Source organism: Panthera tigris, chromosome C2, assembly GCF_018350195.1.
Source record: "Panthera tigris isolate Pti1 chromosome C2, P.tigris_Pti1_mat1.1, whole genome shotgun sequence".
NCBI lineage: Eukaryota > Metazoa > Chordata > Mammalia > Carnivora > Felidae > Panthera > Panthera tigris.
In genome coordinates, this window is record NC_056668.1 from 10,914,852 (window position 1) to 10,931,869 (window position 17,018).

Here is a 17,018-nt window from a genome sequence, read left to right on the forward strand (position 1 = left end):
TCTGACAAAATGCGTGCGTTTTCCTTTGGGAGAGCGGTAGCCCGGGTACCGGGGTCCCAGCTTCCTTCGTTCACCAGACGCGAGGTGCGCGCTCGGGCACGCTCAGCCCCGGCCCCGCGGGAGCGCGCAAGCCGGACCCCAAATAAATGCAAGGGTGACCCCAGGGAAGGTGCACGGAGCTCTTTCTCCGTGCTCGGCTCACCCTTCTGTGGATTAAGGAGCCGAGCAAGGGGAGAGTAAGCGGCTGGCGCAAGAACAACACCCGCGAATTGCAGGGACAGAATTTAGATTCGAACCCAGGAGGAGGTCTGACTCCAAATGCCATTATGACGTTTTGTGGTGATGACGCACAAGGTGTTGTTAGGCCTGCAGAGGACAAGGACAAAGTGAGGGGTGGAGGGTTTGGTTCGGCTGACCAGCGAAGTTTTCCTATAGAAAGCAACAAAACTAGGCTTCTTGTCTCGCTGAAGTCTCGTAACGAGCCTATACCCGGACATCATACAACTAATTCGCAGATGAGGAAAGGGAGGCACAGAGAGATTAATTTGTCCAGGGTCTTAAAGCCCGCAAGTGCCGGAGCTGGGACCCTGACTCTCAGTAGTCTGGATGTAGACTGTAGGGTCAGCAACTCCCATGGGCTCGTTTTCGAACCACTTCTGAACTCTTGTAAGAAGTTAAGAGGGGCTCAGGTCATACGGGGCCAGGAATCCAAGCAGCTGGAGCTCTAACATCGAACGGGGTAGAAAAGAAAAACAAGTTGTTTGAAGGGGCATCTTTCGTTGCCGAGTTGAAAGTGGAAAGCCTAGGATTTGGGGGATTAATGTCGAAGTGGCAAACTGAGGCAAGTGGTTCCAACAGCTCTCTACCCAACATGCTTCTGAAGATTGGGCATTTCGCCCATCCCCCAAAAGGAAAGCTGGCTGATAGCCATCTGTGTCACCAGCTGTCCTTTCAGTGATGATAATAAAATGCACTTTCTTCCAGAAATCTAAATTTCTTTCCCTCAATTTGGTTTCCTGTGTGCAAGATGAAGCCAGACACTAAAGCATGAAGGATAGACTTCCTTCAGGAACTGTTGCAACAGAGAAGAGGGTCCAGTATGAACCAAAGTCAAGTTGGATTTATGGAGCGGGAACTGGGGGGGGGGGGGGAGAGTGGGGGAGTGGGGTCAGTTGAGCAGAATCAGGGAAGTGGAAATTTACAAAAACCAGGGCATTAGTGGGTCTGATTTGACTTACCCGAAAGAGAAGCTTCTGTCTTTATGACCAGAGAGAGTGGTGCACGTTCGAGCAAGGTACCCACCGGGTGGGAAGGGTTCCCTCCTTGAGTGTTGGCGTTTCAAAGAGACAAGGCCGTGCTGGCTGGTAAAAGATTTGTATCTCAAAGCAGGAGAGAAAAGATTTCTTTTTTTTTTTTTTTTAATTTTTAACGTTGTTTTTTTTTTTTTTAATTTATTTTTGAGACAGAGACAGAGCATGAATGGGGGAGGGGCAGAGAGAGAGGGAGACACAGAATCTGAAGCAGGCTCCAGGCTCCGAGCCGTCAGCCCAGAGCCCGATGCGGGGCTCGAACTCACGGACTGCAAGATCGTGACCTGAGCTGAAGTCGGCCCCTTAACCGACTGAGCCACCCAAGCGCCCCAGGAGAGAAAAGATTTCTAATTCCACGTTTTCTAACTGCTCTCAGAGGGGATTCAGGGAGCTGATCTGCCAATCTCCAGGTTTGGGCTGGAACCAACAGTGAATTTTCCCAGCAGCCTGTTGAGTTTTCTCAGGCAGACACTCTAAATGGAGCTGGGGTCCTCTTAGGGATGAGGCCTTGAGCTGTTAGTAGCTGTGGTAGTGTTTGTTCAAGTCTCTTAGTGTGAAGAGGGGGACGAAATCACTTGTACCAAGTCTCTACAGTATTTACAGGCCAAGGCCGAGACCTGCTTGCTGGCTCGGAAGAGACTGACCAGAGGTTAGTGAAGGAGATGGTCTTTGTCACCTGGTAGAAACCTTGGGTCTCTGTCTGGATCCCGGCCCAAGGCCAGGATTTGGTAGCCGGGGCCGCTTCTCTGGGCACACCGGGATGAACGTTCTGTGTGCAATAGCGTTTCTGGATTAATGATTTGAGGCAGGAGGCCACTCTGGTCACACGTGAGTATCAGTGGATTTTCATGATACTGTTGTAATGCTTATGTTAGCATAATTGCACATTTGTTTCTAAGGAACAAATATCTCGTAGACACCTCCCTCTGGAGATATAATCCTTGTAGGCAACAGAAGACATCCTACAAGCCTTGAAGAAGGGATTCTTTTTTTGAATTTTGTCTTGGAACCTTGAGACTTTTTTCTTTTCTTTTTTTTTTTTAATTTTTTTTAACGTTTATTTATTTTTGAGACAGAGAGAGACAGAGCATGAACGGGGGAGGAGCAGAGAGAGAGGGAGACACAGAATCGGAAGCAGGCTCCAGGCTCTGAGCTGTCAGCCCAGAGCCGACGCGGGGCTCGAACTCACGGACCATGAGATCGTGACCTGAGCTGAAGTCGGACGCTTAACCGACTGAGCCACCCAGGCGCCCCGAGACTTTTTTCTTTTTAAGATTTGATTTACTTATCATCTCTCTATTTTATTTATTTATTTATTTATTTATTATTTTAAATGTTTATTTTTGAGAGAAAGAGAGAGAGAGAGAGCAGAGGAGGGGCAGAGAGACAGGGAGACGCAGAATCTGAAGCAGGTTCCAGGCTCTGAGCTGTCAGCACTGAGCCCAATGCGGGGCTCGAACTCATGGACCACGAGATCATGACCTGAGCTGACGTGGGACGCTTTAACCAACTGAGCCACCCAGGTGCCCCTATTTGTTATTTTTTAATGTTCATTTATTTTACCTTGAAAGAGAGAGAACGAGAGAGAGTGAGTGTGCATGAGCCGGGGAGGGGCAGAGAGAGGGAGACAGAGAATCCCAAGCAGGCTCCATACTGTCAGTGGGAAGCCCAACGTGGGGCTCGAACTCACGAACCTTGAGATCATGACCTGAGCCAAAATCAAGAGCTGGACACTTAACCGACTGAGCCACCCAGGCGCCCCTAGAGTCCTGAGACTTGAGGCCCTACTGACAATTGCTGTGCCTTGGCTGAGAAGATGGGGAGATAGGGAAGAAGAGAGGGAAGCTGGGAGGTACGAAGCAATAACCCCATACACCCGTCTTGGCTTTGACTTCCTCCTCTCAGCTACTCTGAGAGAATACACCTTAACCCAAGTTAGGTCCCCATCCTGTCCCTGCTCTAGCTCTGCCCACTCTGTGTTGATCTCCTTTATAACCTGTCAAGTTGTCATCATGAGGTTTACGTACCTGACTCGCTCTAATGAGCGGGTCACTCCAGCTCAGGGAGTCTCAATCATCTCTACACTCCTGGGGTCTACGCCAGTGGCCTGAGTAGATAGACAGGTGTTAAATATCGCTTGGCTTAATTAGTAGATGAAATCACCTAATGTGTGGATTGCATCTCTAATGCAATGTCTAGATGGAGTGAAGTGTCTAGCTTTTTCAACAGACATCAGTAATTCAGACACCTTCTGTACCGTTAGTCTCTTGAAACACAAATGAAAATCATTGTAAATGGAAGAAAATCAAGTGACTGAAAAGAATATGCTATTTACAAAGCGATGTTACAACTTTTCATTATCCTTTTCTATAATAACAAGAACTTTAAAGGGTTAGTTTTCCATAAAACTTTAAATGTTAATTTAAAAATATGTTTCTGTTGCACTGGGCACTTCTTAAAGATGCTACGTCTCTGTTGTGGGCGATTTGCCCTCGTGAAATGTTTGTTCTGTCGACAGACTTCCCAGTAAGCCAGATGCCGGGAAAACAATATACATAAAGTCACCTGGTGATTCTGTTCATTCATCACTTCAGACTTGACATTCATGAATGAATAAATAAACGCTCTGATGTCAAGCCAGTGAGCAGGTGACACATTTTTGAACCACAGCCTCTGCGCAATACATCTGGGTTATTTATAGAGCGAATTCATCACATACGAAATACTGTTTCATGAGGAAGACAGTTCAGTGACTTGTTGGTACCTGCCTCCCCCTCCTCCCCCGCGCCCTCGCCGCTAGCACACAGGCGCTGTCCTTCAAATTTGACTTTATTTCCACTCACTCGACAAAATGTGTCAAATTTGACATTGACTAAAGTGACATTTATGTTGCACAGAAAGTAAAAGGGATCTTCAGCATAAAACACGGCTCTGGTGAGCCAGTCTAAATCACACTGAGATTACCATTGTCGTCTTAGTTGAGTCGCCACAGGATCTCCGTGAAAATTCTCAACAGAAAGCAAGGAGCTTAGTGTCGTCTAAGCAGTGACAACTTGGATTTGCTCCACGGCACGGGCGTCTCTTCACACCCAGGTATCCTCTGTTGGCTTGACGCCTTTCCTCCTCATCAAGGAGCCAGGTGGAACCCTGCTGCCCCGAGGTTCTCGTGGATGGTGGTCTTTGATTCTTCTAGATTCAAAATTTGACTCTTGTACTTCTCTTGCCAATCTTCCACGATGTACTGGTGGTAGGGGTCGTTGGAGTGCTCTCGTCGCTTGGATTTCACCGTGCTCACCAGGATGGCGACAATGATGAAGGAGAACATGCCGATCATCACCATGAGGTACAAGATGACATAGTAGAAGTTCTCAGCATCAAGCTTGGCTTGCAGGGCCTCTTGCTCAGCTGTCGTGTTCCTGCGCCAGTTGTCCATATAAGTGATAAAAATCCTTCTGAAGGCATCTTCCAGCGTCTGTGTCAGATTGGACAGAGCCGGCATGTCTCCCTCCTGCTGCAATTTAAATAATGAAACGGATGACCAAGGTTAAGAACACTGATTCTTTCTGCATTTGCCTACTTTAAGGGATAAAGAGGGGTGAATACAAAGGGGGGGGGTAATATAATTTCTTCTTTACCTGGCTGGTGATTGATCGAGTGCATATTTTTTGAAAATTATTCTTTAAGCTTTGCATACGCAGTTTATGTGTTTTTTGCATGCGTGACACCTTCCGACAGAAGTCTGATGGGAGGGCGCCTGGGTGGCTCAGTTGGTTAAGTGTCTAACTCTTAATTTCCGCTCAGGTCATGATCTCACGGTTCAGGAGTTCAAGCCCCGCGTCGGGCTCCGTGCTGGAGGTGCAGAACCTGCTTGAGATTCTCTCTGTCTGCCTCTCCCCTGTTCGCTTTGTATCTCTCTCTCTCTCTCAAAATAAACACTTTTTAAAAAGCTGGCTGGAGGACATAAAACCGTATATAGTACCCCAACTTACATATGTAAATAAGTATAAACATACAAATGAAAATGGAAAAAAGACTGGAAATGACGAGTTCAAAATGTTAACAGTGGGTAGTATACTTAACATCCCCCCCCACGCTTTATATTTTGTTCACGTTCCAAATTCTCGTCAAGCACCTCACCCTACTTTGTTTTTAAAAAGACCAGTCGCCTCACGATGCCTAGCATAATGCGTCGTTCATAACAGGTGTCCAACAGACATCAGCTGAATGAAGCAATGACTCACGTCTGACCCGTGTGTGCAGAGAATTATGGGGCAGAGGATTGCAAGGGGCATTGACCTTGCAGTCTCCTCCATCCCCTTTGTCTCCGCTGTGGGCTTTTTCCAAGTAGGCCCCAGGGCGGAGTTTGTCCGTCCACATTGGAAAGAAACATCTTAGGTAAGTGGCACAACGCGACGACCTGAGAGATCATTCGTATTCCCCAAGTCCGGCTCCCCTCTCCATCCTCACTGGCGCTGTCCAGCCACCAACACCTCTCACCTGGATGACACCATGCGGTGCAAACCGCCCCCCCCCCCCCCCCGAACAGTCTCCTGGGGCATATCTGTCCCTCCCTGCCCTGCACCGCAGCCACGGTGCTCTTTTTAAGAAGGAAGTGAGATCAGGAGCATCTGGGTGGTGGAGGGGGCTCAGTCGGTTAAGCGTCCAGCTCTTGATTTCTGCTTAGGTCGTGATCTCATGGTTCATGGGTTCAAGCCCCTGTCGGGCTCTTGCGCTGACAGCGTGGGGCCTGCTTGGGATTCTCTCTCTACCTCCCTCTCTGCCTCTCCTTCTCTAAGTAAATAAATAATGAAGAAACAAACGTTTAAAAAAAAAAGAAAAAACGAGAGCATATCCCCTTGCTTTTAATATGACTCAATACCTTCCTGTCCCACTTAACATAAAACCCCAGTTCCCTAGTGGGGTTTACCTGGCTTGGCCTGAGCTGGCCCCCAACCACCTCCCCAGTCACTCCACCCTCGTGATGACTGGTCGTTCGTACCTCCAAGTCAATAAACGTTCTCCCGCGTCGGGGCATTTGCACATTCTCTTCCCTCACCCTGGAATAACTTTTCCTTTCTCTTCCCTCTGCTACCTCCTTACCCTTTGGACCCCAGCTTAACTGTCACTTCTGAGAAAACCCCCTGGCCCCGCTCTAAATCACCCCCTACCACCACCACTTTTCTCCAACAGCATCTTTTTATTTTTATTTTTTTTCCAAAGCTTTCTTCACCATCTGTGCTGACTATGTGTGTGCCGCTGGTGTTTGTGTGTGATGATTGGCTCACGGTGTCGCCTTTCCTGCTCAGCTGCCATCTCTGTGACACAGGGCTCGTATCGCCTTTGCCTACCTTGGTGTAGCGAACGTCACCACAGAGCCTGACACATCGAAGGCACCCAGTGGATGCTCAGTGAATAAGTTAATGTGCCAGGCACAGGCGGGGCGTCGGCAGGGCCGAGATGGTGAGGGGGAGGTTTCTGCCTGTGGCAGCTCGGTGTGGCAGGAGCACTGCAGACAAACAGCCACGAGAAGCCCAAAGGCTGGCGAGCGGTATGGACAAGGTGAGAAGGGACTCGGAGAGCTGAACGTGGTTCGGGGATGGAGAATGTGGGGGTGGGGGGAGGGGAGCAGAAGTGGGCGGAATGTAGACAGGAGGTGAATTGGTGACTAGCCAGGACCTCCCTACAGGTTCACCCAGGCAGTAAGAGCCCGAGCAGTGGGTTTGCCAAAGGCCCTTCCGGAAACAACGCCCACCGTCTTCAACATGTCTTTCCTTTCCTCTTATAAGGTGAGATGTTGCAGACCTCCCTACCTGAGGGAGGGTCCCGAGTGGAGCTCCAGGTCTTTCTCTGATGCTTTCCCAACATTTCGCTCAGTGAGAGTTACTGACAACTCACTGTGAGAGAGTGCAGCGAGGCTGGTTTTAATCTTACCCAAGATGTCGCCACAGGCCCCCTGACCCTTACAGAGACAAGATCTGCTCCTCTGGTGGGAGGTTTATGTGTATTCATTTAGAGAGAGAGAGAGAGAGAGGTGGGGGGAGCAGCAGAGAGAGAGGGAGACACAGAATCCGAAGCAGGCTCCGGAATCGGAGCTGTCAGCACAGAGCCCGATGCGGGGTTCGAACTCACGGAGCCGTGAGCTCATGACCTGAGCCGAAGTTGGACCGACTGAGGCCCCCAGGCGCCCCTCTGCCAACTTTTCTCGGCATCTTCATCCAATAAAGAAAACAGTGAGGGGCGCCTGGGTGGCGCAGTCGGTTAAGCGTCAGACTTCAGCCAGGTCACGATCTCGCGGTCCGTGAGTTCGAGCCCCGCGTCAGGCTCTGGGCTGATGGCTCGGAGCCTGGAGCCTGTTTCCGATTCGGTGTCTCCCTCTCTCTCTGCCCCTCCCCCGTTCATGCTCTGTCTCTCTCTGTCCCAAAAATAAATACAAAACGTTGAAAAAAAATTAAAAAAAAAAAGAAGAGAAAACTGTGATTTTTCCAGCTTATATAGTCCCCCTACTGCACCTTCTAGAGAGAATTCAGTTTTCTTTTGCAAAGCCAAATTGAAGAATGGAGAGAAGATAGAGACAAGAAGAACCAGAAGAGCTACGTGTACCAAGTGAAGGGCTGGTGGAGGGGTGTGGAAGTCACCGAGATGAATGATGGGGGCAATTGGGTATCGGGGAGGGTGCTGAGCAAACCCAGGGCAGCAGACAACCAGCAGGGGGAAGGGGAACCCTCTTCCAGGCAGAGAAGTCAGTCCCCTGCAGGGTTCTTTCTAAGGTGCTATCAAGATTGGAATTATTACTGAGGTGCCTGGGTGGCTCAGTCAGTTGAGTGCCTCCCTTCGGCTGAGGTCACGATCTCACACTTCATGGGTTCGAGCCCCGCGTTGGGCTCTGTGCTGATGGCTCAGAACCTGGAGCCTGCTTCAGGTTCTGTGCCTCCCTCCCTCTCTCTCTCTGTCTCTCCCCCACTTATGCTCTCTCTCTCTCTCTCTCTCAAAAATAAATAAATAAACATTAAGAAAAAAAATTAAGATTGGAATTATTCCAGTTATTTTTGCTTTTTGGACAGCCCTTTTTTTGGAGGAACTCTAGTATGCTCTGAGCACCCATGGCCTTGCCTTGTATCTGAGTTTCCCCCAGAGAGGTGGTAGCATTGCAAGTTCCCAAGTGCTCTGAGCTCCTCTGTCCACCCTGCCTCCCGTTTATCTCCTTTGTGGACTCTGCTGCTGTGCCTGGAAATTCCACCAGTGAACGCCTCTGAGTGGAGGACATAAAGGTCCTAGTCTTTTTCTTTCAATAAATATTCAAAAACAATTTTTGTTAATGTTTACCTATTTTTGAGAGAGAGAGCAAAACAGAGCATGAGTGGGGGGTGGGGGAGGGGGGAGGAGAGAGAGGGACAGAGGATCTGAAGCAGGGTCCGGGCTCTGAGCTGTCGGCACACAGCCCCACGCAGGGCTTGAACCCACAAACTGTGAGATCGTGACCTGAGCTGAAGTCTGATGCTTAACCGACTGAGCCGCCCAGGCGCCCCAAGGTCTTAAATGGGAAATGCAGTAGGGTAGGGCATGCTCACTGTCAATATCGTTTTGCGAATGTTTTCAGCAAAGCTATGGCGCACCTGTGAAAAATCTAGACCAACCCCTGACTCATAAGAGGGCTTAATAGTTAGTCCCCTGTGTTTTCAGGGCTCTGAGAGAATGGGGACACAGGAGACCTATGTTTTGGTGCTTTCTTAGCAAAGCCATCCAGGACAGGGTGCCTCAAGGGAAGCCTCAAGATTCCACAGGTAAAATGGGAATGGGGCACTTTAAGTAAGTATTGAGGGGAAGGGGAAATGGAGCCCAAAGGACAGGGGAGAGGTCACTGAAGTAACCTTGGTCTTCTGAATGATCATCCCTGAGTTGCCCTGCAGAGGAAGAAAGAAATACAATTTCTGTAAGACAGAGGAGCTGAGTATCTCCAGGCTCGCCTGTAAAAATGGCGGTATGCCGGGGCACCTGGGTGGCTCAGTCAGTTAAGCGTCCGACTTCGGCTCAGGTCATGATCTCACAGTTTGTGAGTTCGAGCCCCGCGTCAGGCTCTGTGCTGACAGCTCGGAGCCTGGAGCCTGCTTTGGATTCAGTGTCTCCCTCTCTCTGCCCCTCCCCCACTTGTGCTCTGTCTGTCTCTCAAAAATGAATAAATGTAAAAAAAAATGGCAGTATGCTCTTGTAGTTGAGAAAACCCCATCAGTGGCCGCCTCACCCACAAGCTCTTCCCCAGATCTCTGAGTTGGAGATCCCTTTCTGTGCTTCTTCTGCAAACTGTCACGTGTCTGTCTGCTTGTTTGCCATTACCCATTTATTGTGTGCTCGTGCATGTGAGCACTGTCTATGACACTGAGATAATTGCCTCCATTTTGCAGGGATGCTTAGGTGATTTGGATCATAATTACATGACAGCTTGAGCTGCTGAAGGGCAAGGATCAGTCATTTTAGTCACCTTTGCTTTTTTTTTTTTAAGTTTATTTATTTTGAGCAAAGGGTGCAAAGAGAGAGGGAGAGAGAGAATCCCAAGCAGGCTTCACGTGGACGTGGGGCTCGATCCCACGAACCCATGAGATCATGACCTGAGCTGAAACCAGGACTTGGACGCCCAACTGACTGAGCCACCCAGGTGCCCCCATTCTGTTCATCTTTGAATCCCAGGGCCCTACGTGGTGGTTGGTGCATCATAGATCTTTACTAAATGTTTGGTGAATGAATGAATGCTCCTCTCTAGTGTACTGTGGATTCCCACTAGAAACTGCTAGAAAGGGTGATTCTCAACTTACTTGCAGGAAAGGAAGGGATTTGACTTTATTCTTCTCCCCAAAAGTATACATGTGCACATACTCTACATTCAATCTCCGGGAACTCCCTAAAGCCCAACCGAGTACCTCTGCAGCAAAATATCTTTGAGTTGAGGGATGTCAGTGCTGGATTCCACTGGAGCTGTTTGGGTTTGAGGCGTGAGCACGGCAGCGTTCTCCAGCCTGCTGGAGCCAACACTACTGATTATTTGTTCAGTCTGCTGACATGGACAAAGGCTTGTGGCAGAGAACACATCAGGAGGTGCTTCTTGATAAGACTTAATCTTAGAGTGAAAAGGACCCAGATAGATAAAGTGCCTGGTCCCCAGCCAGGCTGACAAAATTGGGTCCAAGGGTGATTCACATTTTGAACACTGTTGGAGACATGGCTGAACAATCCATTGTCTCTTCCCTAACCGAGGGGAAAGCCAATCAGTAGGTGAAAGCAATTTTCTTGATGGACATGGAGCTAGAACGTTCAAATAGGTTTAAATTTATGATACCCAGAACAACTACCTAACTGATAGACATTGAGCGTATTTGGTATACATATTATCCCTCCTCTAAGTAGAATACGATAATAGGTATTTAGCAATGAGAGGACTGTTACTTATGTTCTGTTCGATCATATGAAAGTGCCATTTCTGTAGGTGAAATCCGATCAATATTGGCAATTTCATGTGGTTCAACCTAACATATGCGGACCTATATTTTCGGCCATTTTCAATAAGTAGTCCTTGCTCAAAAGCCAGGATGGGGCCCTAGAGATTATTTAGGCTGGCCTGCTCATTTGGCAGGTGCAGTAACTATAGCCCACAGAGCTTAGATCATCTGTCCAGGGTCACAGGGCTTGCATGTCGACCACTGTGCTGGCACTCGAAACCCAAATCACGCAGGCTAGCTAGCGCCCAGGACCCACTGTGCCCTAGCAGAGGTCGCACATTCCAACAATGCCCCATTTCAATCAGCTCTGACTGGGCAGCTCAGCTGGGTAAAAGAAATGAGACTAAGACCATGGTTTCTGCTCACACACACCCAATTAGTTGTGCCCTATCTTCAGGACACATAAGGACCCCCTAACTCCAGCTGCGCTTGTCAGAGGGGTGTGTAATTCACAACAAGGACAGTCTGGACACTGTGAGGAAAGTAACATCCCTTTGATCCCCAAACCTGAAGTTCTCATCTCTTAAAAGTTCATCTTTTCTTAAAAGATGGTGGCTCATTAGCATCACGGGGGCCTGGAAAGGCAGGGAAGTCTTTCATTTTTATACCAAGAATAGAAAAAGATATGATTACTTGCATTTACCATGAACATTCCATAAAAACGCTTTCAAAATTCTCCCCCAATTATGAAGAAATGAAGGAGGAAAACAATACCAAGGAGAAGAAGAGTGAGGAGGAGGGTGAGAAAAAGAAGAAGAAGGAGGAGGAGAGGAAGAAGGAAGAGAAGAACAGAGAGACAGAGAACAAAGAAGGAAGGAAAGGCCATCTTATAACAGGAAAATAGCTCCTTTTATAAATTTCCTGAAAAAGGAAATAGATTGCTTTGTTACTTAATTTCTGAAACAATAAAGAATTTGCAATAGAAGCTTACCTAGGCAGTGCTTGAGCGGTAGGAAACCCCCTACTACAAAGCCAGGCGGCTCTGAACTTCCTGGCTGGTGTTGGCAAGTTCTCGGGGACCATGCATAAATCTCAGCCTGCCGGGCACTTTCAGCTCGTGGCTGACCAAGCCTTTGTCAGCTGCAATCTGCAATCTAGGCGTTTATGAACCCAAATGTTTAATCTAATCTCATGTGGAAAGTTAAATACCCACCGGCAGTTGGGAAGTGACCTTGGTGCCTGATGGGGTGTGCCTGCTTGGAATCTGCCATTGGGTAGGGGCAGTACATGTCTCTCCCTCGGGCCGCTGGATGACAGCTTCACCCAGGACACTGCCTGGGCACAGTGAGCCACCGTCCTCAGGAAAAGGCTTCGTGGTCCGCGCTGTTCCCCACAGGACTTGTGCCCAGGGAGAGCATCCCAGAGAGGTGACATAAACATGGTGAGCTTTGGGTGGGTATGGTTGGAGCGGAAGGCCAGTATGCTTCCAGACAAGCACCCCTATCCTGACCACCTCCTCATGAACCTAATTTTGTTTAAATACCCCTCTTGGAGACAGTTTTCAAGTGACTTTAGAGCAACATCGTTATCTTGTAGATTGGAAGCTGGCCACAATAAAGGTATAATACCAAGGACACAGAAGCAAGTCCAGTAAAGTATGTAAAGACTTCAAAAGAACTAAACACTCTCTACTTATCAAAAGATCCTTCTCTATCCTTGAAATTGGACAGAGTGGGGCTTGGCAAGAGCTAACACCTTCTGAGAGTTACCATGTGCCAGGCCCTTCTCAAATGCTTTAATTGTAGGAGTCTCATGCAATCATTGTCACAACCCAATGTAATGGCACGCTGAGATTTACAGCTAAGGAATCCAGGCACAGAGAGGCCAAGGTCATCTCAGGATGACACAGAAGCAGAGCCAGGATTAGAATCTAACCCTGAATGGTGGATGTGGTAGTGATACACCACTAAATCACTTGAAGGTCATGAGGTTGCCCATTCCTCTGTCACATAGCTGTGCAAAGTAAGATTAACTTTGTTTTACAACTGAATCTTCTCATCAAATGGTGCTCTGAGCAATGTGGCTTGAAAGGCACTGGGTGGCAAGAGGAAGATGGCTAGGATATAGAATTATCCACAAATTGTAGTAGTTAACATAGTAGGTGTGATCTAAAGAAATATAAAGATCTCTGTAACTGTTCACCAGCTTCTCACAACACCGTTTGTCTACCTAGACTGTCTTCAATGAACACGATTAGGCAACCTCAACTAGAAAAAAATGGTTTGATGGTTCTTTGGGGCTGAAAGTGTCTCCATAGAAACGGACGCCTTTCAAAATGGCTCCCAGGGAAATTCCACCAGAGCAACTGTGCCACCTGCTGGTGGCAACAAGGAACAGAGACCAATCTCTCGCTCACTCCTAAGCCAGCCTTGGCCACTTAACTTGTGTCTTGAATTCTCTTAGTGCAAAGGCGAGGGGAATCAAAACTGTGCAAGTCTACACTTCCATAGTTTGAGGCAGAACTGGAAGGCAAGACATCATAGAGGCTGAGAGCTTGGCTTTGGAGGCTGAGAAACGAAGTGAGAAAATTACTTAGCGTTCCTGATCTCTGGATTCTTCATCTGTCAAATGGAGAGAATAAAAGTTCCTGCCTCACTGGGTTGTCCTAGAAATTAAATGAGATCATGAGCGTAAAGCGCCAAGGACAGAACCTGATACATAGTAAGATAGGAAATGTTTAATGTATTAGCTTTTACTGTTATTTTTAAGAGAAATAAGCAAGAGGACATGGCAGTGAGAAGCAGAGCTTAACTGCGCCGCACCAAGGAAAAGAACATTCTAGCACGATGTGAAGAATAGCTCCTTAGTGGTTTATTTTTAGATAGCTCTTACTCAGGGCCTGGTACACAATTCACACAACTGGAATGAGATGTGGTCCTGACAAAATGGATGCAGAAGCGGAGTGTAAATACGACCTAAGTATCAGCTGTAGGCTGAAGATGAAAATAGGAAGAGATGTTTCATGCCTCCCCCTGACAGGCTTCAGCCACTTTGGCTTCTGCAAAAGACTCTTAATAAATTCACTCTGTATTGTCCCCAACAGGAGAGTAAAACAGTATCTGCCAGAAGCAAGGTACATAAAAGCAAATGTTCTCTTTGAGAGTCAAATTGCAACCCACACCTTTACAGAGCTCCTCTGCCTACATATGGCATATGTTTTTTAAAGCCCAGGGAGTTGAGGTTGCTTTTGGATTTAAAATTGGATGTCATTCAGTTGCACATCCAGCACTAACAAACCCCAAACTCCTTCAAAAGGTAAGAACAATGGAAGACTTGGTTCAGAATTGAGCCTGCTTTCCAAGCTACTAGTACTGTTTTTAGGGCACCACTATGATACAAACCAAAAGGCTTCCTTAAGTGGAACACAACTGCTAAAGACAAGTAATGGGGAATGCAGAAAGTTGGGTAATTGTCTTTGGAGAATTTCAAATCAGTTAGTGCCCGTCTGCCTCAAGGCAATCCTGCTAGGAGATATCCTGTACAGGCTTTATCTACTGACCTCCTGTTATGGTAGGTAAGTCTAAGTCTATATCCTTTCCCCTTTTCCATACCCTCCCAGTACACCATAATTTAGGGATAAATCCAACTTCAGATTCTGCACTTCTGTGGTAACAGAAATATTGTTCTCTGAGGACCCAAGTAATGAGCTATAATTAACTCTCTCCTATACAAGTTTTGGTTTTCAGGGAATAAATTATGATTTCATTGTTTTAATTTTTGCTATCTTTGAATCTCTTTCTATACCCCTCAATGGCTCAACATCATTACTCATTAGGGAAATTAATTTACAACCACAGTGAGATGGCTCTACACACCTACTAGAACGGCTAGCGTCCCTTTTTTTGTTTGTTTTTTGTTTCGATTTTTTGTTTAGATTCTAGTTAGTTAACATGTAGTGAAATATTGGTTTAAGAAGTAGAATTTAGTGATTCATCACTTGCATACAAACACCCAGTGATCATCATACCAAGTGCCTTCCTTAAGACCCATCACTCATTTAACCCATCCTCCACCCCTTCCCCCCCAGCAACCCTCAGTTTGTTCTCTGGAGTTAAGAGTCTTTAATGGTTTGCTTCCCTCTCTCTTTTTCTTTTTTTCCTTCCTATATGTTCATCTGTTTTTTTTTTCTTAAATTCCACGTGTGAGTGAAATCATATGGTGTTTGTCTTTCTCTGACTGACCTATTTCCCTTAGCATGATACTAAGCTCCATCCATGTGATTGCAAATGGCAAGATTTCATTCTTTTTGAAGACTGACTAATATTCCATTCCATATATAAAACACAGCTTTATCCACTCATCAGTTGACAGACATTTGGGCTCTTTCCATAGTTTGGTTATTGTTGATAACATTGCTATAAACACTGGGGTGCATGTTCCCCCTTGGATGTGTATTTTTGTATTCTTTGGATAGTGCAATTGCTGGGTTGTAGGGTAGTTCTATTTTTAACTTTTTGAGGAAACTGCATACTGCTTTCCAGAGTGGCTGGACCAGTTTGCATTCCCACCAACGGTGTAAAAGTATTCCCCTTTCTCTGCATGTTCACCAACATCTGTTGTTTCCTGTGTTGTTAATTTAGAACGGCTAGAGTCCTTTTTAAAGAACCGACAACCCCAAGTGTTGATGAGAATGTGGAGTAACTGGAACTTTCATACATTGCTGGTGGGTACATAAAATGGTCCAACCACTTGGAAATAGTTTGCCACTTTCTTAGGAAGTTACCACATGGGTTTAACAATCCCATTTCTATGTATTTATCCAAGATAAATGAAAAAAAGTATGTCCACACAAAGACAAGTGAATGTTCATAGCAGCTTTACTCATAATAGCTAAAAACTGGGAATAACGCAAATATCCCTCAATAGATAAATAGGTAAACAAATTGTGGTATATCTATACAACCGAAAATTGTTCAACAATAAAAAGGAACAAACCAGTGATGCGTGCAACAACATGGATAAATCTCGAAAACATTACCTGAACAAAGGAAGTCAGACACACAAAAAAGCTGTACTGTATGATTCCATTTCTAGAAATTCTAGAAAGGGAAAAAGTAATCTATAGTCATAGAAAGCAGATCAGTTGTTTCCTGGGGCCAGGTAAGAGGAAGACTGACTGCAAAAGATACAGAGAGAGCTTTATGGGGTAACTGAATTGTTCAATACGTTGATTTTGGTGGTAGTTACAGGGTATACACATTTGTCAAAATTCGTTGAACTGTACCCTTAAGATGGGGACATGTAGAAGCCCCTGGGTGGTTCAGTGAGTTAAACATCTGACTCTTGACCATGACTCAGGTCATGATCTCAAGGCTCGCAAGTTCAAGTCCCGTGTTGGGCTCCGTGCTGAGCCCTCTTTTTGCCTCTCTCTGCCCCTCCCCCACTCACACTCTCTCTTGCTCTCAAGATAAACACATAAACATTTTTTAAAATGTACATATAATTTTGTGTAAGCTATACCACAATAAAGTTGATTTCTTAAACATCCATGGTTATGTAGTTCACTTGTAAATTTATATCCCCTGACCAGTCCACTCCTCTGAACTTCAGACTCGAATATCCAAATGCTTGCTTGACATTTCCACGTGGATGTCTAATGGGAATCTCAACCTCAAGGTCCAAGCAGAACTTTTAATTCTTCCACCAAATCTGCTCCTCCCAATGCTCCATCAGTTTCTTAAGCCCAAATGCTAAGAATTGGTGTTGATTCCTCTCTTCTCCTCACCTCCCTGTTGGGAAAGGTCATCGAAAAGGTATGACCACCAACTGACCTGTGAGCTGGACTGGGGCACAGGGGGGCTCCTTGTTCCCCACCCTGTCCTTGGAATGTGGGTTCTGCTCTCCTTTCCTGTTCCCAGGGGCTGCTCCAAAGACATGGCCTTGAGATAGCGATGGGGTGTTGAGAACACCTGCACAGTACATGTGTCTAGACCCAATTAAGGCCTCTTTATAAACTTTTAAGATCTGGCAAGTAGGTGCAGGGATCTACTCACCTTGATGCCACCTAAGGGAAGGCTCATATGTATGTTCCCTCTGGAACTTTAAAACTGCCACCTACCAACCTGGAGCCGCCTCTTTCTTTGTTCCCTCCTTGCCCTCTGAGTAGAGGGATTGGTTTCAGGTTATACCAGAGAAGCTCCAAGGAGAATTGTAAACCAACACTCCCACATCCAATCCATTAGCAAATACTGTTGGCTGCCTCCCATCAAAGAACACTCTT

The 17,018-nt window shown here is 46.7% G+C and overlaps 1 protein-coding gene across 3 annotated transcripts in view; it reads right to left on the reverse strand.

Annotated features, from left to right (window-relative positions):
- Positions 1-4,121: 4,121 nt before the first annotated feature.
- Positions 4,122-17,018, reverse strand: part of KCNE2 (potassium voltage-gated channel subfamily E regulatory subunit 2) — a 76,132-nt gene continuing 63,235 nt past the window's right edge. For 2 of the 3 annotated variants that reach the window (XM_042956238.1, XM_042956237.1), the window contains one exon: positions 4,122-4,818. In XM_042956238.1, the coding sequence (XP_042812172.1) occupies positions 4,438-4,818 (381 nt within the window). In that variant the 3' untranslated portion in view covers positions 4,122-4,437. Of the gene's footprint in view, positions 4,822-11,729; positions 11,791-17,018 lie in introns of those variants that run through there. The other variant, XM_042956239.1, reaches the window with a different exon arrangement.